The sequence below is a fragment of the Myotis daubentonii genome, chromosome 4, assembly GCF_963259705.1.
Source record: "Myotis daubentonii chromosome 4, mMyoDau2.1, whole genome shotgun sequence".
Lineage (NCBI taxonomy): Eukaryota > Metazoa > Chordata > Mammalia > Chiroptera > Vespertilionidae > Myotis > Myotis daubentonii.
The window spans coordinates 112,579,241-112,603,844 of record NC_081843.1 but is presented as its reverse complement, the minus strand read 5'-3'; the positions used below and the strand labels follow the sequence as shown (position 1 = coordinate 112,603,844).

The window sequence follows — 24,604 nt, the reverse complement described above, 5'->3', positions numbered from 1 at the left end:
AGTACCCACCTGTCATCGTATGTAGTTATTATGGTAACACTGACCCTATTCCTTGTGCTGTCCACTGCATCCCTGTGACTTATTTTATAACGGGCAGTTCCTATTTCTTAATCCCCTCCCCCTTTTCCTGCTCAAACCCCTCCCCTCTGGCAACCATCAGCGTGTTCTTTGTATCTATGAGTTTGTTTCTGTTTCATTTGGTTGGATCATCTGTGTTGTCTTTTTAGATTCCACATATACATAAAATCATACGGTGTTTGTCTTGCTCTGTCCGACTTATTTCACTTAACATAATTCTCTGCGGTTCCTTCCAGGGTCTCACAAATGGTCCTCAAGAGCCCTGGGCACACGCAGAGTCCTGGGAGCCTCCTGTTTGAGAGCAGGGGGCTGGAAGGAAGAGTGGAGGGCCGTAGTGGCCTATATTGGACCCTACGTGCCAGCCTATGTTTAGCAGCTCATTTAGGCAATGACTATGAGCCCAACATCATGACACGGCTGAATTGCATCTGTTCTCATTATTATTGTAAAACAATGAGGCTCGTTGTATTCATCAGCCAACTGGATTCCAGCCGAACCATACACAATGCTTATAACTAGGGGTAACTTGGAGAGGAGATCCCCATTTGCCTTTGCCTGTTCAACAGAAAGCATACTTGGAAATTTAAAGGGACAGTTACTAGTATAAGCATGTTTCCTTACTGTCAGCTGTGTACAGATTGAAAGGATAATAGTTTGCCCACAAAAGAAAGTTGAAAATCAATTTCAATGTTGTTGACAAATACAGTTTCTGTAAGATGTTGGGTTCTTGAAGCCAGGGATTGTCCTACTTATTCTGTACCCTTGGTTTTTAACACTTGCCTGAGACATAGGCCATTATCAACACTATTTGCTGAATGAATTACTGAACGAAATCCTATTCATCAAGAATATTCTCCAATAGGAAGTTTGCTGGCTCAGATGTTCATTTGTATCAACTTTGGGTCTAAGTACTGTCCCTGTTACTTTCCTCATTATTTTTCTTGCTCTCTCTACCCCTCACTCCCCAAATTAAAACAAAAAATACCCAGGAATAGAATGCATAAGATTTTTTCTTTGGTTTTTAATAATTACAAATGTAATGCATAGAATATAGGCGATACTCAGTAAATACTTCTGAATGAAATTTCTGATGTTTTATTTCTTAGCCCAGATACATGTAAAGGGTTTTTAGAGTCCCTACTACAGAAATGGTCATTTTGATTTAGATTTGAATTCATTAACAAGTTAGATGGCACCCAAAAAAAGTGCAAAGGCCTGGAGGAGAACAAACTTTACATGAACTCATGCCCGATCTTACAAGATGGACACAGGGGGTATATTTACTGTGATGGCTGGATGGCTGACAAAGATCTAGGCATTGAATGACTTATTTTCAAAGCATTTCAGAGGGCAGAGCAGACAGGGTGGGTGGGTGGCTTTTCAATTGAGAAATTTCTTACAGCTGCTCTTTCATATGTTTCTCCATGAGTAAGCGTGGCTCTGCTTTCAAGAGAAGCTAATAATTAACTCCATGCCCTGATAATTGTTGGCGAATGGAATTCATTATTTCCACCCTTTGCCAGCCAACTGTTAGTTACCATCTCTTCAGTGTTTGAATTCAAGATAAAACTACCAGGATTGCATTTAACCCAGTTTTGATTATTGAAGATTATATTATTCAGCAGTAAGACAGTTAAAGAGAATCTACATATAATTTTAAAATAACTGATAATACTAGGCATGTTCCACCAAGACTGTATTGCTTCTTCAATTAGAGAAAGTCAAAGCAACATAGGATTCCATAGCCTCAAAATCTTATTTTTAAATTAAGTTTATTGGGGTGAAATTGGTTAATAATAACATCATAGAAGTTTCAGGTGTGTACCTTTATAATATGACATCTGTGTATTCTGTTGTGTGCCCAACACCCACAGTCATCTCCTTTTATCACCATATATATCCTCCCCCACTGCCCTTCACTTCTGATAAATATCATTCTGTTGTCTGTATCTATGAGCTTTTTCCTTTTTCATTTGTTGGTTTGTTGCTTTTTAAAATACCCTACATATGAGTGAAATCACTCAGGTCTTGTCATTTTCCACTTGACTTATTTCACTTAGCATAGTCCTCTCAATATCCACCCATGTTGTGGAAAATAGAAATATTTCATCATTTTACGGCTGAGTTCCATTCCATTGTATACATACACCTAGTATTATCAGTTATCATTTTTTAAATCCATTCATCTGTCAAAAGGTACTTAGGTTCTTTGCTCCATGGCTTGGCTATTGTAAATAATGCTGCAACGAGCATAGGGGTACCTGTATCTTTACAATTTGTTTTTATGGTAGACAACCAGAAGAGGGATTGCAGGGTCATATGGTAGCCCTGTTGTTAATTATTTTGAGAAACCTCCATACACTTTTCCATAGTGGCTGTGCCAATTTACACTCCCACCAGTTGCATATGAGAGTTCCATTTTCTCCACATCCTTTCCAACACTTATTTCTTGTCTTTTTGATAATAGCCAGCCTAACAAATATGAAGTAGTGTCTCATTGTCGTTTATGATGTTCATTTCCCTTATAGCCAGTGATGTTTAGCATCTTTTTATATATCTGTTGGCCACCAGTGTGTCTTCCTTGGGTAAGTGTCTATTCGGGTCCTCTGTCCCTTTTAAAATCAGATGGTTTGTTTCTGTGGTTGCTGAGTTGTATGAGTTCTCTATGTATTCTGGGTATGATAAGCTAACCTGGTGGCCTTAGGTCGTGCAGGAATAGACTCTGAGTGCAAGTTTGTGTCAAGGGATTCATTAAGAACGCGCTCCCAGGGAAGACCACCAAAGGAGTGCATGGGAAGCAAGACAGGAAGGGAGGAAGCAGCACCAGCTGCCATCTCCGGCGCAGTCCTCGCTTCAGCCTGGTCCCACGGGGAGCTCCAGGGTGCAAGTTCTGTCTCAGTCCAGCTCCTGAAGCCAGTGAGCTGCACTGTCACACCCCCACACTCTTCAGCCATTGGCCACCCGCTACCCCAGGGGAAGTGAATTTGCAGGCACTTAAGGCTTTCTAGGTGGAGAGAGAAAGCTGCTGGAGTGTGTGACAGACAACTGAGACAGACCTTGCACCCTGGAGCTCCCCCAGGAGGCTAGGCTGAAGCGAGGACTGGGCCGGCGATGGCAGCCTGGTCGGGCTTCCTTTCTGTCTTGCTTCCCGCACTCACCGAATGGTCCTTCCCAAGAGTGTTTTCTTTTTTTAAAAAAAAATTTTTTTAATCTTTTTTTTATTTTTATTATTAGTTAAGGTATTACAAATGTGTCCTCATCCCCCCATTAACCCCCAACCTCCCCCCCACCCCCTGCCCCGCACACTCATGCTCCCATCCCCCTGTTGTCCATGTCCATTGGTTTGGCTTATATACATGTATACAAGTCCTTCGGTTGCTCTCTTCCCCTTACCCCCGCCCTCCCCTACTTTCCTTCTGGGGATTGATAGCCTGATCGCTGCCAAGAGTGTTTTCTTAATGCATCCCTTGCACACAGACCTGCATCTCAGAGTCAGTTCCTGTGGAACCTAAGGCAGGGTGCTGGAATGCCAGAGGGCCATTCAGTACACGACTGGGGTTCTGAGAAGGCGGGAGCATCTCTGAAAAGTCTTTGAAGAAGGGGAAGTGATTCTCATCCATGTGGGATGACAGTGTGAATGGGCTTTAGGAAAATGGATGAGACAATCCCTTAAGGAATCAGCGTCACACCTCACCAAGTCAGACTGCTTCCTCCCCCCGATGCCGGCTGGCCTTTCAGCATTAAGTTCCCGGCTCAGTAAAGGGGACTGCAGCGACCCAGGAATCAAGTCATGCAGGACAACTTACCGTGAAAAGCTCTCCCCCTGAGCAAAGCCCTCCACTCACCAGCACTCTTCCTGCAGGCCTGCTGGTTACACTCTTGGAGTTCGGGAGGTCTGGGTTCATGGTCACACTGGCATTGGTCATGACCTTCAGTTCTATTGTTGTCTGAGGAAACACAGTGGACAGTCCTCTTCTGAAAGCCACCCCCACAGGAAGCCGTGCACTGAAAGAGTGGGGCACATGGAAAATCAGAATTCTCCCCCAGACGCACCAGGGGAACTCAGCTGAGTGCCTCCAACCCACCGTGGTCAAGTAGAAAGCCTCAAGACCCATCTTGGAGCCACAGAATCATTAGTCAAAGGCACTAATAATGTGGAGATGTGAACTTAGGAGGAGTCCATATTACAGATTGTGTGGACTGAAGTGGGCTTAATTTACTATTGGGTTCTCAGTAGAATGTGTACAGAGGTTGAATTATGTGTAAAATAGAAAAAAAAAAAAGTCTATTTGGGCCCTGGTTTCTTGGCAACAGAGTTTCTTTGAACTAGCTTTGATCTGGGGCTGGAAATCACATGTGAGGAAACGTTACAGAGCTATAAAGAAAGCTGAGAGCAGGATAAAAAGAGAGGTGAGAGAGGAGAACCACAGTGGGATGGAGAAAGAATGTGGAATGGACCGAGCTGGACCACGTGAGGTCTCAAGCCACGCTACAGGTAAGGCTCCATGGTAAGGTCATGAGGTGGCCACCGGCAGGCAGAAGGGAGGTTTGCTGGCCTGCAAAAGCAGCTTAGACAAGATGGTTCCTGGGCATGTAAGAAAATGTCTGAATTTACCATATATATGCTTTTAAAATTCTGGGTACCTATCCGAAAAACTTGTAAATACTTACTTGTAAAGATATAGGTACCCCTATGTTTATGGCAAAATTATTTTCACAACATCCAAGACATGGAATTAACCTAAGTGTCCTTCAACAGAGGACTGGATAAAGAAGATGCGGTACATACTGCAATGGAATCCTTCTCAGCCACGAAAAGATGAACTATTGCCATTTGCCATTTGCTTTCTTGTTGTCCATGATGACTAACCCAGGGCAATGGGGGGTATTAGCCAATTCAGGGGAGAGCTTTGACCGATTCCTGGGACACAAGAGCCAGCAGACTTCTCTCTTCCTGCCTCTGGACAAACTGCCCTAAGAGGCAGCAGTGCATAGGGCTTTTATAAGGCCTTTTGAGGATGGGTGATCAACTGGTCCAGACACCGGGCAAGGTCAGGCTGGGAGTGCACCAGCTCGTATCTGATTCCCCCATTCCCTGTTTCCTTCCTTTTTTCCTATCACATCTGCTTCCTGGGCATTGTATTTCCTAATAAAGTGATTAATTTTGTCTCAAGGCTTTATTTTCTAGAGAATCCAGGATAAGACAAGTCAGCGTGACCACTGAATCTGCCTATGGAAGAATTCTATTTCATTTTCAGTATCACTGATAGTTTTATTTATACAATAAAACAACTTTGAATAAGAAATCCTTTCCTCCTTTCCAGTTTAATTCTTTTCCTTGTCTCTCCACCCAACTGGCTGCCACCTGGCAAACTGATCGGCAGAGGACAAGAGGCCTGGAGCTCGTTAGGCTCAGCCTCAAGCTCCAGGGCACATGCGAGTCCCATTTGCTCTAAGAAAAGGCAGAGGATCACAGGCGTTCAGGCCAGAAGTGCCTTTTCTTAGGCTTCGTGCCTCTGGAAAGTTCGGTATTTGATCTTCATCTTTTGAAAGTCTTTGATCTTTTTTCTCTTCTGAACTCAGGACAGCAAACATTGACCACCATGTCAGCTCCGGGTCAACCTTAGCAGACTTAGAGGTATATTAACAGAAGGATACTAGCTCTAAAACATATAGAGACACACTGTAAGTCAGTGGACACACTGAACATTTACAATGACTATATGTTCTTTTGAAACTAAAGAAAACAAATGCTTTTTTTTAGACTAAAGATACGAAGAGAACACAACTAACTCTTACCAGGTGCCAGTTCCCCATGGCCCAGTGACAACAGGGGTGCTGGTTGCAGGGGGCAGTAGACACCGGCCGTTGTGCCCAATCACAGAGGCCTCTTGGACAGGCCACACCTCTCTCCTGCACTCCGCCTCCACAGGACCTGGAGCACTAATATACAACAGCGACAGGTTAGGTATAAGCATAACCAATGGACACAAGACACTGGGGGGTAGGGGAGGCCGGGGAAAGGTCAAGGGGGAAAAAAAAAGGAGACATATGTACTATTCTTTGTAATATTTTAAGCAATAAAACAAAATTCAAACAAACAAACAAAAAAAGGAGAAAATCACATGGAGACGTCTGCAGTGAGAAGGGAAGAACTTTCTATGGTCACTTTTGTCGTGTGCAGTGTTACTTAGAATATTAGTATCTGTACTGGAATCTGAGCCTCTGTTACAAGTTCCTTACGACCACTCAGTCCCTTCAAATAACAGCGGGGAAACAGGATGAGAGAGAAGGAAGGACACAAAGGAAATTCTGAGGAGAAGAGGAGGAGAAAAAAGCAGAAGATGCTAAATAGCTCCATGTCAAATATGTCAACAGAAGGAATTTTGGTTAAAATTTGAAATAAGTCATTTCAGAATGGACGTTGTTATCTGTGTTTTGCCTTCTGGCCCCAGTGTCTAGAAACGGAAATGTAAAATGTAGATATTTTCATTATGATTAGCTGTGAGCACGCGCATTTGCAATACAAGTTTGTTCATCTCCTGTTAAAATGGGATTCAGCCTCTTTTCCTACTGCAAAAAGCTGTGAGTTACATGTGTGTCTATTCTGAATAGGCAAGTTAGTAAGTTTGCTCAGGGTTCTGATGCACTGGCTATAATGCTCACAAAATAAATCTGAAATGACAAGTTGGTTCCTCAACGGATACAACTCTAAAACATGTCAGCTTTTTGCTCACTAAAATAATTTTACAAGACATATTGTCTCCTCTGCCTAAACATTTTGGGAGGAAATTAAATAATTCACCAAGAATCTTTGAAAAGAACTTTGAGTACTTTGAAGAATCTTAATTATCATTTGGTAACAAAAAGCACACAACACAAAACAATGATGGGTGTCAACATCTTGCCCATATCATGTCAGGCACTATGTGTATGGTGGTACCATGGAAAATGCAAATTATATACAATTAGCCCTTTCTGCTCAATAAAAGAACCAATCTATTGCTTCCACAATGTTCCAACTTTGAGAGTCAACATGGACTTTTCCCCATTTATTCACTCCATTTTTAACTCCATGAGGAGAGGAGAGTAACCCCACATTTGTGATCCGTGTGTGTACCTACACATGGGCATAGAGATTCAGGACCGCCTGGCGTGTAATCTCCAGGTGAAAGGGGTGAAGAAGATATAAACCAGTGGTTCTTGAGGTGTGGTCACCAGACCAGTAGCGGCAGCATCTTCTAAGTTGTTAGAAATGAAAAATTTCACGCCCCACCCCCGACCACTGAATTGGAAACTCTGGGGGTGGGGGTCTAGACATCCGTGTGGGAGCAAACCCTCCAGGTGGTCCTGAAGCATGCTGAAGTTTGCCACCCACTGGAGCAGAGACGTTCCCACAGCTGCAAGCAGTCTGGGCTGGCTGACTCCACTGACATTCCCGTGTGGCATTAGACAGTGTGTGTGGCCAGAGCAGCATCATGGCGGCTCAGGAAAGCACCTACTATGTCTAGTCCCTCAACAGCTCCGAGGATGTATTCAACTGACTTTTGCATTTTCCACCTTCACTGTTCGGAGCCTAGGAGGGAAGACTTCCAACTTGGTGGTTTGCTCAGAACAGAGACATTTAGAAGGAGGGTGGTAGGAGGCCCTGGGAACAGGTGCATGATGGGGGCTCCCAGCAGCTGCTGAGGAAGTATAAAGGATACATCTCTTTCACAACCAGAGAGCAGATAGAACTGCTCATCTGTGATAACCTGCAAATGCCACTTCTCCGACAAGGCAATCTAAGCTCCTCTGTCAATTCCAGGACACTGGAAGCCACCATCAGGCTCAGCATACACGAGGGCCTACACCCCGAGCATGGGAATAGCAGATACTTCATGTTCTCCAGAGCTCGGCAGTGGAAGGACAAGGAAGAGGGGACAGTAGTGGCTGCTGCCCCAGGAAACACCAGGTGTTGGCCCAGAGGGTTAGAAATCAGCATGGCTGCTTGACCCAGTAGACAGCAAGTAGCTCTCTAGGGGAATCCACCCTCCATAGTTTGACTCAAACTCTGTATCTTTCAGTTGTGGTTCTCTACCTTCCCTTCCCTGGCACCTGGTAGGTTCACCCAAATATTCTTAATTTAACTCTTTTTCCTCAGTTCATTCTCTGCTCAATGGCCACTGGGCTAAGGCCTACAGTGGAAAGAGTCTGCCTTAGGCTTGAATTAATAGTCCACCAATTTATTTTCTAGTTGTGTGACCTCATGGAAGCTTCTTAACCTCTGAGTCTCAATGTCTTCACCAATAAAGTGGAATTCATAGGCCTACTATCCTGGCTGTTGTGAGAATTAAACCAAATATTGTAGGCAAAATGCCTAGCTCACAGACACCCTCAAAACATGCTGGGTTCCTTTTTTCTTTTTCCTACCAGGCATGGATGTATTTGGGAGCAGCATTTTTGTCTACTGAGGCATTTGCTATTGGCAAATTAGATCATCCTACTTCACCAAAGACTAGTAACCTTGTTTCCCTGTGTTGAAGTAGCACAAAGACCTAGCAGGGTCTGGGCCCTGACAAAACAGAGGACACGGACACACACACTTCTTCTTCTCTGTGCAATGATCTGGGCATTTGATGGAAAGGTGGAACTCTAAAATATACTGTGTGGAAAGGGTCTGTCCATCACCCCCAGCCTGACGCAGAAGCCCAGGAGAGCCATGTGAGGCTCCGATCTAAATGGCTCTCATCACAATGGTCCATGTACGTGTCCCCAGCAGGGACCCCACGTCCCCTGTATATCCACTGGGACACTAGGTTCTAATAAAGGCACTGGTGTGTCACCGTGGGAACCACACAACATAGTTCACGTCGTGGACACGGTGAGCCTCCCCACACAGCGTTGGGTCACTGAATGGTGGCCAGTCATCGGCACCAGACAGGTGTGGTCTTCCCTGAGCCCTAGACTCGCGTGGGGACACAGACAGGCACGTGGTCCGGCCATGTGGACGGTGCCCGAGGGGCTGTACCTGGCTCCAGGGCTCCACCTGCCACTCCTCGCAGGGCTCCGTGTTGCAGCTCATGCTCCGCGGGGGCGGGATGCCGGCCAGGAACTGGCAGTGAAATGGCCTCAGGCTGCGATGCTCCCTGTCCACGCACTGAGTCTCCCGGATCCGGAAGCCCCCGCTGCAGTTCCTGGAGCACTGTGTGGAGAGAGGATGCCAGGCCTTCAGTGCCCCAGGCCCCAGGAGGGCTCCTAGCACCCGACGGTCCAGGCTGCAGTCACCAGAGGGTTAGTTCTGGTTCACGACGCCCTGGGAGGTATCACCCACTTTATAGATAAGACAGCCGAGGCTCAGAGTGTTTCTGTGATTTGCCCCAAAGCTCCTGATGAGTGAAGAACTGGACTTCAGAGGGGACCGGGGCAGGGGAGATAGAGGCAGACCCTGGTGCTTCCCAGCCTTTCTCTGCCAGATACTGTGGATGAACAACATGGGTTAACAATACGCCCTGTGGTCCTTATGTCCCGAGTGTCCTCCTTCCACCCTTTGCATTACCCACCAGCCACTGCTCTTCCTTTAGGTCTGGGCTTAAATGTCACCCCTCAGAGAAGCCTTCCTTGGATAGGCCCCTCCAGTTTAACACAGGGATAGGAACTATGGAGCGACTTCTATTTAACGTGTCCATCCTTCCTAGTAGGCTCTCACTGCCATGAAGCTGGAGCCCTTCTCCCCTGGTCACCACTGTGTCCTGAGCCCTTAGCACGGTGCCAGGCACAGCAGAGGTGGCCCACACAAACTTTAGGAATGAACAGATGAATTCCAAGCAAAGGGCGACCAGGGAGGGCTCTCCGTGGGCTAGAGAGACCTGTGGTTCCCACAGGGAGGAGCACATCTTTCTTTGTCCTCTGACTCCTTCCGTCACTTATTCCATTGCATTCCTGGCTGAGAGAATGCAAGTATGTCCATAGCTGCAAGGCATGTTTTCATGTGGCCCCCTCTCTACTTGGTAAAAAATCATGCTCTCTTTCTGGCCATGATAGGATAATCATGATGATAGGTTCTTGTAGATGGAAAAAGAAAATTCCTCAGAACTTTTCAATCAAGGTAGATCCCAAAATACCATCCCTTTCTTCTGCAACCTGGCATCCCTGGGCTACGCATGGGAAGATGCGGGCCCGTGTGCTGGGGGGCAGATGGATGCTGCAGTGATCCCGTAAACCAACTGTGTTTAGCTTCTCAGCAATAAGCAACACTTGGAAGGCAGCCCCCCAAATAAACTAAAGACTTTGTTTTCCTGCCAGGCTGTATGTACACAGAGAAAAGAGTAGCTGCCAACTTAAAATCAGCCACAGAGGAAACGAGGCAGCGTGCTAATCATTTCCACACAAAGCAGCCATTTTTCCGACAAACAGACGTCTGGGAAAGAGCACATGGTTAGAACAAGAAGGCTCGCTACTAGGAAAAGGTCCTTTACAAGAGACATGTGTAAAAAATGCTTCCTTAGCTTCCATTCGATGCTATCGTCTGGCATTCCTACACTGAATTTTCAGAACAGCATTGCCCTTTGGTCAAAGAGGGACTTCCCATTCAATGAAACGTGAAGTTTGTTAATGTGCCGAACGAAGAAATAAGGGAAGACACTCCCTAAAGCTGTGACTTTTCTGTTCCATTTTCTAAAGGCCTCAGATTCTGCCAGCGGGAGGGAGGGGCTGGATATCCCATCACTCCACTCCTGACGCTGTTGCACCTCTGGGTGCTGAGGGCCAGTTCCTACATTCCTTTCCTTATTGCCCTGCAGGAGGGTCCCCTGTGTTCATGCTCTCCTAACCCTCCTAACCTGTGGACCCGACTGAGGACAGGAGCCAGACTGATGAGACTAGAAACACCGGCTGAGGCCCTGTTGCGACCAAACAGGCCTAACGGCTCTCCAGTTACCGCATCAGCTTGTTCAACTGACAGAATCTGCAAACCAGATTGCGTTAGGATGGAGGTGCCCTCAGCTTACAGGAGCCACTGGCAGAGATCAAGTGAAATCAGTGGTTCTCTCTTGTGTTGTTTTTTATTATTTTATTTTTAAAATATATTTTATTGATTTTTCACAGAGAGGAAGGGAGAGAGATAGAGAGTTAGAAACATCGATGAGAGAGAAACATCGATCAGCCGCCTCCTGCACACCTCCTACTGGGGATGTGCCCGCAACCAAGGTATATGTCCTTGGCCGGAATCGAACCTCGGACCTTTCAGTCCTCAGGCTGACGCTCTATCCGCTGAGCCAAACCGGTTAGGGCTTGTGTTGTTTTTTAATTTATGAAACTCACACAGGTGTTCCAATGTGTGAAATTAACTAACATAGGATCAGGAGGGCAGGAGCCTGTGCACAATTACCACTCCGACACCAACCGGCTGCACGGACAGTGGGTTAATCACTTCTCCAAGCCTCTGTTCTCATGGTCTTAGAAGGATAAGCCGGATGATTAAACTATCCTGACATGCTAGCGGGTGTTAAGTGTGGGGTCACTAGATCTGTCCTCTGTTTTGATTTCAGAATACTTCAGTGCTCTTCAAGCTGCATGCCAAATGCTAAACCAAGAGACAGAAAAAAATTCTTTTTGGTTCCTTTCCTTATGCTACAGATTCCTGAGACCCTTAAGATCAAATAATGCATTCCACACATTCTAAGTTGAACAGCATAAAAATTCGCCCTTCCATCTGTCTCTCCCCCTCCCCCCGACTTCCTCCAAGTATGGGGCACTTGTTATGCTCCAGGCTCTGAATCCCAATCTAGCAGCAGGGAAAAATGACACCAATGAGTAGAAGCGATAAAGGCTTTATGTCATAGGCTGTCCATGATCTAGTGAGGCACAAAGGAGGGGGGATCTGTGTCCCTGAGGAGGTCAGGAAAGGCTGGGATACAGGGCCGAGGCTGGGGCTGAGTCATGTAAGATGAGCAGATGCTCCCTCGGCTGGCAAAACAGGATGGGAGACATTCCAGGTGGAGAGAATGGCACAGGCAGAGGCGCAGTTAGGAAGGCTTGTTAGGTAGGCGGTCAGAACGCTAGAGCAGAGGGGCGGTGGGCAACGGGAGAGGCCTCCCGTCTGGACATCAGTCCTCAACTCCAGCGTCTGGGTTCATGCTTCCTGTGGTCCCAATGGCTCCGATTTAACTGCCATTCCTCTTTAGGGATCTCTTAACCGGAACCCCCCGGGGCGTCAAGAGAGGGCGATGGTTTAGCCATTCAACCAATGATATCAAGACGAAAACAAATGCAGTGCTTTTCAGCATAGGCTCCGCCTTCCTGCTGCTCAGTTTTTGCTTGCTGGGGCCAGAAGCTCCCCGATGACACGCAAGTCTAGGTTCTGACTTTGGCACACTGGGATTTCATATATGTTCCTGGGAACATGTTACATATAAAAGTTGGGGACTCTTTGTACTTAGCAAGACAGAGGCTCTTTCCCTAATTAATTCATTTGTAAAAATTCACATCTAAAAATATGTAGCACTGCCATCGACAACCTGTAAAACGGAGTAACCATGGAGACAAGCAGGACAGACAGAAAGACGTTCACTCAGGAAGGTGGGAGCCGTGGGTGCCGCCTGGCATTGGTGTCACACCCACTGAGGGTTTCAAGCTGGTCCGTGTCATCACTGCAGCTCTTCCACAAGAGGCACCTTCCTCCTCGGACAGGGTTTAACGTTCTGAAATCGCCGTGCCTCTCCCAGCTGGGGTGCATGTTTCCTGTGCGGCACGTCCCTTCCTCTGGAAAGCTGTCATTACACTGGTGATGCCTCCTCCGGGGGGTGGCCTCTTAAAACTGAGAGAGTTTAGTGCGACCTGTGTGATGGGGTGTTAGTGATGTGCACCCCAAGCTTTTGTCTCCTTCGTGGGAACTATAAAGAGGGGTCTGTATTGGGTGAATATTAAATTGTTTATCGAAAGCTCTTGTGCAGCGTTGGGTGAATGGTGGTAGTTGGCAAATGCCAGGGCTCAAGGTAGGTGAAGTCCTCCAAGTTCATGGACACTTTGAACGCCTTGTCTTCTTAGGATGCCTGCTTGAGTTGACAGGACTTACTCCACTGTCACCTGTCCACAGGCCTGCATTCCCCGGAAGCCAGAGGTCAGTAAACACATGAGAGCCAGTCCTAGCCTTTACCTTGAGCTTAGAGTTCCCCCAGGGTTTCACTGGAACAGTCTTTCACCATTTACAAAGTCGTTGCACAGATATTCTCTCTTTTGATCCTTAAAATAACTCTATGAGGCAAGCAGAGCAATAGTCTCCACTTCATTTTTCAGAGGGGAGCAAACTAAAGCTCCTAAGGTGTTAGATGAATGGACGAGAGTCACATGCTGGCCAGCCACCTGGGGAGAGAAGGTACCCACCCAGGTGTGTCTGACGCCCAGCCCAGCACTGCTCCCAGGATGCAATTCTGCAGAACTACTTTCCCCAAGTCCGTCTCTGGGACAACCCTGAGGACTGCAGTCCCAGTTGGTTCTGGACAGACGAATGCATCAAGAGGAAACAAGTGTATTCTGGAAAATGACTTCTACACCCTGTGAAGCTAGAGACCCGAATGTGACGTCTCATTCTACCGTCACCCGTGAGAAAACAGCCACAGCAGTGGCATGAGGCTCCGGCAAGCACACAGTGGTAGAGACACAGCTGATGAAACAAGTGCAATTGAGAGCAATCACAGTGAGAAACCCGGGGGCCCCAGGTGTGACCCCTGTGGGTTCAGGTGAGACTGCAGCACACCCTGCAGTCCCATAAGCGTTAAAGTGTCCCTGGACCTGGGTAGGTATTGGTGGGATAATGCAGAAGGTACAAGGGAAAATTAGGATTCTTCCCTCTGAGAAAGTATCTGTGAAAAGGCAAACCTGTCAACTTGGTAAGAACCTAAACCCTTTGGATATTTAAAGCAAAACCAGGGGCCCACTTTCCTACTTAGATTTGTGGGGTTGCCTCTGAATGAGCTAAAAATCCTGATGGAACAGGGAAACTAAGAATCTTTCTCAGTGTGTGGTCGGAACTTCTGGCACCCTTATGACTTGGTTAAAAAGTGGGAGTCAAAACCCAGTGTCTCTTCATCATCAGAATTGAAGATAAAGGCCTGGCTGGTTTGGCTCAGTGGACAGAGTGTCAGCCTGCGGACTGAGGGGTCCCGGGTTTAGTTCTGGCCAGGGGCACACGCCGGGTTGTGGGCTCGGTCCCCAGTGTGGGGTGTGTGGGAGGCAGCTGATCGATGATTCTCATTGATGTTTCTGTCTCTCTCTCCCTCTCCTTTCCTCTCTGAAATCAATAAAAATACATTTTTTAAAAAAGAATTGAAGATAAAATGGAAACCAACATTCCCAAGCAAAAGAGAAGTCACGTACGCAGTATCATAACATCTGATAGTCAGAAAAAACAAAAGTCAGCGCAAACCACCATCCGTAGCTCAATGGTGTCTCTCATGTTGGGTGTATCTACCATCCCGAGAGAAGAGACGCTCTCTGTACTGATGGGACTGTGTCACCTTGAGGATTAGACTTGAGCTGTGGTGGGGACCACATTCCACAGAACCTGATGACATGTAGAGACATCTACAGCCACCTGGTGTGCTGCGGGGTTAACAGTACTTCCCCCTCCCGGCATGAGGGAGGGACCCAGAGGCAGGGAAGGGATGCCAGGCAGAGCAGGGCTTTCTCGGGGCGGGGGGGGGGGGGGGGGGCGGCCCCAGAGAAGAGCTCCCAGGTCTCTCATCCGCGGTTTACACCAGCTGGAACCCCTAGGGTTTTAACTGGAGTGACGTTTTCAATGTGTGATCTATTCCACGCGTCTGCTCTTCTTTTGAGCCGTGTAATTTCCACGGGAAGGACCAAGGACTAGTCCCAGTGATGGGAAAGTGGGCTTCTAGGACTTGCTCAGAGGCAGAAGATGTTTCTTGAGATTTTTCTGGATATGGAAGAGGATTTATAGCCAAGCGTTTAGTCCTTGTTGGACCCTGAGTTTGTTATGAGTTGGTAGAGAAAGAAACAAGAACCAGCATTCCCCTGGAAAGGAAAATGGCATGCCACAGAGGGCGGGGCTTGGCGGGTGGCAAAGAAAGCCCAAGCAGTTTTCGCAGGGAGTCGCCTGCTCCCCCCCCCCCCCCTCTCTTCCAAAAGACCAGAGCCTCACTCTGGAAAAGCCGGGAGAGCAGCGAAAGGACATTCCACTGTCCTGTCTGCAGCTCCGTCTTCAGGGGACCCAGAGCGTCAGTGAGACGCCCGCAGTGCTGCTGGTCGAGGGAAAGTGGCTCCCCAGAGAGGAGACGGGCCTGCAGGGCATCTGGGGCTGTGTGCTTGGCAGACGGGTGCACGCATGGCCCCACCTCTGTGCCGCCTACAGCCAGGCAGCTTTCAACTCACCACGGACCAGTGCCAGGCAGCCGGGGTGGAGGTCCCCAGAGGCTGGTGCGAAGCAGAGTCAGCCTGGTTAGTGGCCCCGAGCACCCACGCGAGGTGATGCAGCCTTTACAGGGCAAAGACAATAAAACCACAGCCCGATCGGCACTTTTAAAGATCAAATTCTCCTCTGCGGTTCAGCTTTCACTTTGAGTCTGGCAGATTCAAGGTAATACTGGCTTTGTGAGCAGCTGCTGGGCCATGATTTGCTTATGCATGAGATAACGTATACTTATTACTTGTAATGGTGAAAGTAAGTAATTTAGAAATAGTGTTGCATGCTGGACAAGCAATTCACTCCACAAGTGTCACTCACCCGGTGAGGGAAAGGACAGGAAGATACACACACTCTACTTGTGCTAAGACTACTGTCCGCAGGGTAGTGGGCCTATAGCCACGCCTAGGATTTACTCACCCACAATTTTCTCACAGAACTGAGGCAGAGGGAGGCAGGGACGGGGGAAGGGAGGAGAGAACCAACTTTATAGCAAATGCTTACGTAAAACCTCCTCACCCCCGCAACACTGAGCCTGGTCTGTTACCCTCCCCCCACATACACCCCCCCAACACTGAGCCTGGTCTGTTACCCTCCCCCCACATACACCCCCCCAACACTGAGCCTGGTCTGTTACCCACCCCCCACATAACCCCCCAACACTGAGCCTGGTCCGTTACCCCCCCTACAATCCTCCCACCACTGAGCCTGGTCCGTTACCACCCCCCACCACAAACCCCACCACTGAGCCTGGTCCGTTACACCCCCTACAACCACCCCACCACTGAGCCTGGTCCCTTACCACCCTCCCCTCACAATCCTCCCACCACTGAGCCTGGTCCGTTACCTTGCTCCAGTTTCCCACTCTCCAGCCGGCGCAGGGACGGAGGTGGCATCTCTTGGCGGGGTCCGGCCTCTGAACGGCCGCACAGTCGGAATCCACCCGGGTGCTGCACTCCACGCTGCGCCAGTAGGCCCCCAGCCCGCATGTGGTGGAACACTGTGGGGGGGGGGGGGACAGAACACAGAGGCTGAGCCCAGCTTCCTCAGACACACCTGGCACCTGCAGGCGAGTGCCCAGTCTCGCTGCTCACTGGAACTGCCCAGCAATCTTAACAAATACCAGGACGGGGCCCCGGCTCCGGGCAAACGGCTGCATCTCAGCTGGCAGGGCCCACGCATGAGGAACTTAAGTCATTCCCATTCTAATAAACAGCCATGGTTGAGGATCCCTGATAGATATTCGGGAGGACAAGCCAGTGCAAAAAAAGGGGACATTTGTAATGCTTTCAACAATAAAGTTTAAAAAAGAAATGATGCTGGCTTCAGTGCCAAACCGCCGCATTTCACACCAGTGCTGTTTCAGTGACGTCAGACCCACACCTGCCTCCCACCTCACCTCTTACACCACCGCTGTCACTTATCTCAGCGAGGCTCTCCTCACACACTGCGGTGCAAAGGGCATTGTTGTAAAGGAACCCAGGCTTGGGGAGCTGGCTTGCCCCAGGAGTAAGACTAGGATTTTCTGCTTCTAAACCGCAGTACAATATTGCTACAGCAGCACTTCTCCACCGAGAGTGTCTGTGGGAGTCACCGGGACCCGCTGTGACAGGCAGGTTCTGGCTCAGGAGGTCTGGGAGGGGCTGGAGAGGATGCAGCTCTAACCGGCTCCCAGGGGATGCAGGTGCCGGGGGTCCTCATACCACATGTGGAGTTAGACAGATGCTACGACAGGATGCTTTCACTCCTGGACCCGATGGTGGTGAATAAATCAATCACCGTTTGCCACACGCATAGTCCATTCCTCACATGATGTTTTAATTTGTTTATAACTCTTAAATAGCTCAGGTTTAGCAAGGGGTCACCTTGAAAGCTGCACAAACGTTCCCCCTATAATTCCTTGTATCCTACGTGCCTGGTTCTTTCACATGGTTGCTTTGACTTGCATCCCCTCTTCCGTGCCCATCCTCAGAAGGCGGGACTGTTTCGGGGCATGAGAAACACAGCTCTGGGCTAATAAAGAAAAGGGGTGGGAGTTCCATTTATGACATTTTTGGAAGTTTCTTTTGATGAGTTATGAATAAAAACCAGCCTTACATTAATTTCTCTTGTTGCATTTTCACACTCCATTTCATGTCATGTTTCACTCTGTGTGACTTCTTGGGTTAGAACACATATGTAACAGATAAATTCACTGTAGAATCATAGGAAGGGCAGAGTAGAAAACAGCCTAGGCCAGGGGTGGGCAAACTTTTTGACTCGAGGGCCACAATGGGTTCTTAAACTGGACCGGAGGCCGGAACAAAAGCATGGATGGAGTGTTTGTGTGAACTAATATAAATTCAAAGTAAACATCATTACATAAAAGGGTACGGTCTTTTTTTTTTTTTTTTAGTTTTATTCATTTCAAACGGGCCGGATCCGGCCCGCGGGCCGTAGTTTGCCCACGGCTGGCCTAGGCCATCATTGTTTCCACTGGGCTCATGGAGCTCCTTCCTCCCCCTCAAAGTTGTTTGTCATTTGGTTTGTATCTCTCAAGTTCCTAGCACTTTCTCCCCTGAACTAGACCATGTGTCTATAACAGAGACAATGACAGCTGAAGTGCACTGAGCGACCCCTTGTTCACACCACGTGCTTTGCAATGGGACTTCACAGCTCCTCCTGCAGGTAGTGGAATATAGTTCCCCAGCTCTTGAATCGGGACTGTTCTGTGACTTTGGTGGACAAAACGCAGTGGGTGATACCCTAACAGGTTTGGCTCAGTGGATAGAGCAGCGGCCTGCAGACTGAAGGGTCCCAGGTTCGATTCCGGTCAAGGGCATGTAGCTTGGTTGCTGGCACATCCCCAGGAGTGGGTGTGCAGGAGGCAGCTGATTGATGTTTCTAACTCTCTATCCCTCTCCCTTCCTCTCTGTAAAAATCAATAAAATATTGTAAAACTCAATAAAATATATTTAAAAAATGCAGTGGGTGATGTTGTGCCAGCTCTCAAGGGGCCTTGCTGGTTTCAGTCCTCTCTCTTGGACCCCGTCTCCGCCATGGGAACAAGGCTAGTCTGCTGTGGGATGAGAGATCATGTGGAACCGAGTGGGGTGACCTGGCCAAAGCCATCCCAGCGCGTCCAGCTTCTGCCGACTCTCCAGGAGACGTATGATCGGCCACTCAGCCCAGCTAAGCTGAGCCCCGATAGCAGAACCTCCCAGCTGACCCACAGACCCGTGAACAAACATCAGTGTTTACTGAGGTGTTGTGGCTGGTTGTTATTTGGCGTTGCTGTGGCAATGGACAGTTCTGGGTTAAACATTTTGTTTCCTAAGTGGCTTAAGCAGAGCAGGCCCCACGCCTGGTCAGGAGGGAAGCGCCTGCCAAGTGTGTGGCTCTGGAAAACTGCACTCTGGGCCAGTTCCCTTTCCCAGCCAAGCTCCCTGGAATTGGTAGCTCTCAATGGCTCCTGCGAGGTTGATAAATTTTTGGTGAACTACAATGTATTCAGTAAGACAGTTTATTTCTGTCAAAGTCAAAGGATGACATCTGAAATGGAATTAATTCTGTGGATCTTGATTAGAATATAATCAAAATGTGTCAATTAACCTCTGGGCTCAAACAGTCGTAAGGTTGAATGGGTACTTCTGTTTATTTGGAGATAGTACTTTCTCACAGAATCGATGAACATTTATCAATTATCACATATTACGTATCTTCAGGACAAAAGCATTAGAACACATTTGAATTTAATAATTCCACAACTGCTTTGAGATTCAGGGGCCAGGTCAAAAGATAAGAGGATGGGAAAAGAAAGTAATTTCTGGGCCATCCTAATGCTACTTTTAAATAAAACTTGTGTATTAACTTGTGGACTAAGAAGGGCTTGTCCTTTCTTATTTGCAGCCCTACTGTGGGGACTCCTCTACCTGAGGACTGTGGTAGTTTACTGAAGGGTCTCCCCTTCCAACTGAAACTTGGCATCTCCCTCCATCTCAATATAAACACCATTCTTCCCAATGTCACCAGAGACCTGGTAAGTGCAAGACCCACTAGGTCCACTGTCAGTCCTTATGTTCCTAGACACCATGGTACCATTTCTCTTGGGTTATGTCTTAAATAGTAGATTATTCCTTACTAGATGGGATCCACATGGGATCTCTTTGTTAGCCAGGTCCCATGCCTGGCCCACTCTTCCTTGCATCCTACAGGTTAATGGGTGACCTCCTTCCCTCTCAGGGTCCTAACTTTACCTACTGGTCTTGACTACCAAGTCTTATCTCCAGTGTTCACCTCTCCCAACAGCCTCGGACTCATACACAAACGTCTGCGGGTCATCACCTAGAGATCCCAGGGTACCACCAATTTAACTTGATCTATAACTACTCTCATCACCCTCCTTTCTTTGTCGCTGTTAAGACTCTCCTCCTCTTTAATGTGTGGCTTCTCCATCTATAGGAGCACAACCCAACAGACACCCAATATTTGTTCCAATGGAATAGTCATGGCAGAGTCCTCTCTTCCTCTCCCCTCCCCATCTCAATTATTCACAAAGCCTTCTGGATGTTGAGTTCTAAAGGTGTTTTGAATTATCTTCCCCTCATCAGCCTGAGCATTCTTGTCCTAGGTCTCACACCTCACCTAGGCCACTGCAGTAACCTTTCAACAAATCAAATCCCTCATCCTCACGGTTTCCAGAATGAGCTTCCTAAGACACCCAGTGGGCCATGCCATCCGGTGGCACAGACTGCTAGGTAGTCATTATAAACTTTCTTCTCTTCTTCCTGGGCACACAGTTCGATTACATTTCTCAGCTGCCTTGCAGGTTGGGGTGGTCATGTGACTGAGTTCTAGACAACAGAGTGTGAGCAGAAGTAATTGGTGCCCCTTCCAGGCCTGGCTTATAACCCCCCACAGGGATACCTCTACGCTCTTTTCCCTCTCTGAGACTAGGATAGTGAACCAGGATGGCAGAGCCATTGTCAGCCTGGATTCCCAAATGACAGCATGGATCGGAGCATCATTCTCTATGGCCACCACTGCGGACCTGGAATCACCTTGCATTATTATGTGAGAGAGAAGTCAACCTCTGTTTTAGCGAACCATAACTTATAATGCTCTGTTTGTTCCAGCAGTCTAGCCTTGTGTGTGTGAGATTTCTAATTACAAATACACATCGTACATATATCACACTGAGTATTCTGACATCAACCCTGTAGCTATGCCCTTTATCTCCTGCTCTTTCAGATCCTGTCTGACCGGCTGTATTCTTTTCAAGGCCCACAGGGTCTTTGATGGTAGGTGCTTTCGGACTACATTTCCATTAACTAATTAACAAAACACTACAAATTAACTAGGAGCCTCAGTTTCCATAATGTGTTCTCTTTGTCTTTGAGTCTGCAGAGGCCATACATGGTCCAGACTGCTTTGATGGGTTAAGACAACAAACCTGTTTATCTGACCTATAAGACTGCCCCATCTTTTTGGAAGGGAAAATACGTTCTGAGGGTGCTACTTTCAAGTACATCCTTTCAAGGGTGTCACTCACAAAACGTACACAGATCAATTTATTTCTAGGCTGAACCCACTGGATCTGTGAGCTCAAAAGTACCCATAGAGCCCTCAATGTTACTTTAAAATACTTCCTGGTGAACTTTGTGATTTTCTCATCTGTTCACCCAGGGTCTCCACTTAATTGGCATGATTTTTATGGCATGTGACTAAAGAAGAAAACAACAGAACAGAAGGCAGAGAGAGTGGCGGTGTTTTCTGATTTGAAAAGTGATGGGTCAGAGGCAGTGAAGTCCGTCCACTTGGGTTCAAATCTCTGCTCTACGACTCGGGTGTGTGATACAGGCCAACTACTCAACGTCTCTCAGCTCCAGCTTCCTCATCTCTAACATGGGAAAATATGACCAATCTCCCCGTGCTGTGATGAGGATTAAATGTGGAATTTGTGTTAATTAGCACAAAACCATGCTATTTAAGCAGGGGACATGCTTAATAAATGCTCCCTGTCAACATCCTCCTCACTAGAGCCCATTAGAACTTTGCTAATAGAAAGAAATGTGAGTAAAATGTCAGGAATCTCCATACTCTAAGCATGAAAATCTCTTTTCCTCCAGAACCTGCGTTTTCCACATGCAAATGGAGATGGTAAGGTGCTGCTCCACAGGCAGGAAACGCAATAGTTACTTAAGAAATCAAACATGAGTCAATGTGAAAACAGAGTTCAAATGTAAACAAAAAATTTTGAAAGTTTGAATTTACCTGTTTATTACCAATATAGTCAATTCTATGACCCAAGATGATTAATCCATACCAAAAAATTTATACAGCTAAATTGTCAATTGGTGCTGAAATTCACTAAAGACAGTAGATTAGAATAAAAAAAGAAGATTCATCATCCAAATGACCAGTGTGTCCTTAGACAAGTTACTGAACCACAGAATACCTTAGTTTCTCTATTTATAAATTGGTATCAATCAGACCCTACATGCTCCTCAGGGCTGTCAAAAGGGAAAAAATAAAAGATTACATATGAAAGTGGCTTGGAAATGAACATGCTTTATAAATTAAAGGTCTTTTTTATATTAGCTATGATTACTTCACTTCCTTTTAGCTACAAACATGAGCCATGAAATATAAAAATGCTGAATAGTTTGAACATGCGGTTATTTTGCCACAAAGTCCTCCTTTGAGTTGTCAAATTACTTTTAACAAGTACATATACTGTGCATTTGAAATTCAAATGGGTGAGAAATGATTTTGATGCCCCGAGGATTGAAGCAGGTCTAGAAATGGAAAAACAAATGCCACGCCAATCCCTGCAGCCTGACAATAGGGACCGGCATGTTTCCATCATGTTTTTTCTCCCCCGTATTCTAATTCTCTTAACAAGCTAACATGATCTTTTTGAGTATAAGCGAACACACCCACCAGAAAGTAAATAATGGATACCGTGAGCTATAGAATTCTTTAAAGAGCGGGTGCTGGAATTCCATCCTAATTGTTCTCACTTGACGGGTTTAGAGGAAGGGCTCAAACGTTAGCTTTCTGAATGAAACGTGCCCTTTCGGTTGGCCGTCATCATAGGATGATCACAGCTTACAGCTGGAGGGCACTGGAGATGACCCACACTGGCTCACAGTCCTGCAAATGAGAAGCAGGCTCAGCGGGATGGGCCAGTTCCCCACTATCACACCGCTGGCTGAGCCGGACCTCCTGACGCGATTCCAGATGCTTTTCACTGTATCTCACCACATCTGTTCTCTTCCCTGGAGATTTTTTTTTTCATTTTTGGAATTAGGGAGGAAAGCAGGGGGGGGGGGTGAGGGCATAAACCTGATTGTTTCATGCTTAGTCCACCTTAGACTGTACTTCAGACAAGCCCATTTTGAAACGTGCACAAGAATGCATCTCCCCTATTTTCCAAATAGAAACGGGCATGCAGTAAGAAATGGAACGCCTACCTCACTCCAGTTTCCGACGATCCAGTGCGCAGGGCTGCGGTCCGGGCGCTGCTGGTAACTGGAGACATTCAGCAGAAAGCCCTCGGCCATCAGACTGATCACGTCGTCCTCGGTGAGGACAGGCCCAGGGCTGTGTGTGGGATTCATGCTGCTGGGGAGTTGCGGGGGGCTGTGGCTTACTGACTTTTCTGATGGTGCTGGCGGGGGGCCTCCCTGCAGAGGGAGTGACACGGTAGCTGGCTTTCCAGTGACCATCCCCTCAGCTCTGGGTGTCCCAGTTTGGAGAGTAGCAGGTCCCTGGCTGGGTAGCAGTCCTGTCACTGTGCCGACAGGTGGCCACAAGGATGCCCCCGCAAGAGAAGGCGTTGGTGGAGGTGCAAGTGGCATGTCTGTGCTTCTTTCCACTGAAGCATCCTTTCTGGGCGCCGTGGTCTGGGTCCATAGGACAGAGCTGCTTCCATTCCTGTTCTCAGGGGGCTCACTGGCTTCCCCTGAGCCGCTGTGACTCTCTGCGTCCAGCTCCCCGCTCGAGGTGGTGGAGAGTGGAGGCACCTGCCGGGCCCCGGGGCTGCTGGGAGCTGACCAGTCAGAACCGCTCATGGTTGTGGCTAAGAGGCCGCCCTGTGAGGTGGGACCAGGCTCTGAATTGGAAGCATCCTCTCCCTGTGGCTGGGTGCTCAGCGACCAGGCCGTGAGGATGGGCTGGGAGGCAGTCCCGGTGGGAATGGCATCGCGGGTGTCCAGTTCGGTGTGGATGGAGCTGTTCTGCCACCGCGTCCCACCCAGGTCTCCTTCCCGGGAGGCCGTGGTGGGACGAGGGCTGCTGGCGGCCGTGGTGCTTGTGCCCCTGGAGCCGGGCACCGTGGGCGTGGGCAGCGTCCTGGGGCCGGATGTGGGCGGGATGGGCTGCCGCAGGTCATGCTCAGAGGTCGGTAGCCCTTTCCCACTGAAAACGGTGCCTCTGCTGGGTTTCAGAACCCTCCGGCCGGACAGGCATTGCTGGAGGCCGCACAGAGCCCGGCTGTTGGGTTTCCTCGTCACGTCGCAAGGCTCGTTGTGGTTCTTGGCGCAGGTGACGCTGCGAGTCCGCACGCCGCCGCCGCAGGAGACGGAGCACTGGAAGAGAGGACAGCGGTCCGGGGGGAGCGGCCTGGCCCTCCCGCTCAGGCGCCGACAGATCAGAAACACACTGCGCAGCTAAAACGTTCACACCTACCTGTTTTCTATTTTGTGTCTATACGCCTTTACTTTCCCCTGGAACTGTGTCTCTTCTGGAGACCCTCTGAGGCTCAGGACCAACCATTCACCCTCCACAAACGGAAGATACAAACCATGAGGGTATAAACGAAGTCTCCCTGGGCTTCGAGTGTTGGACAGTGGATTCACAAAGAGTGCAAACATTTAAATAAGTCACCTAATCTTTTAAAGAGACAGTAGTAATATCTCTCCTAGGGTTCTGATGCTATTAAACGAATGTAAAATGCTTATCCATTCTCTGCAATCCATGAAGTTGGTTTTAATGAACCTTCCCCTTTCTATGTAGGGAATACCCATTGTAACTTCCATAGTCTCATCCACAAGCTCCATTTCCACTCGCCTGGGTCAGGTAGAATCCTATGAAAAGCTAAACATACTCACCCCTGTATGTAGATCCCGGGCCTTTCCTACCATT

At 47.9% G+C, this 24,604-nt stretch overlaps 1 protein-coding gene across 1 annotated transcript in view; it reads right to left on the bottom strand.

The window, feature by feature from the left end:
* ADAMTS12 (ADAM metallopeptidase with thrombospondin type 1 motif 12) overlaps positions 1-24,604 on the bottom strand; it is a 188,460-nt gene that overhangs the window by 6,499 nt on the left and 157,357 nt on the right. Inside the window, exons 19-23 of the mRNA XM_059694981.1 lie at positions 22,933-24,048; positions 16,326-16,478; positions 9,089-9,262; positions 5,878-6,021; positions 3,924-4,083 (exon numbers count right to left, since the gene is read on the bottom strand). Of these exons, the coding sequence (XP_059550964.1) occupies positions 3,924-4,083; positions 5,878-6,021; positions 9,089-9,262; positions 16,326-16,478; positions 22,933-24,048 (1,747 nt within the window). The remainder of the gene's footprint in view (positions 1-3,923; positions 4,084-5,877; positions 6,022-9,088; positions 9,263-16,325; positions 16,479-22,932; positions 24,049-24,604) is intronic.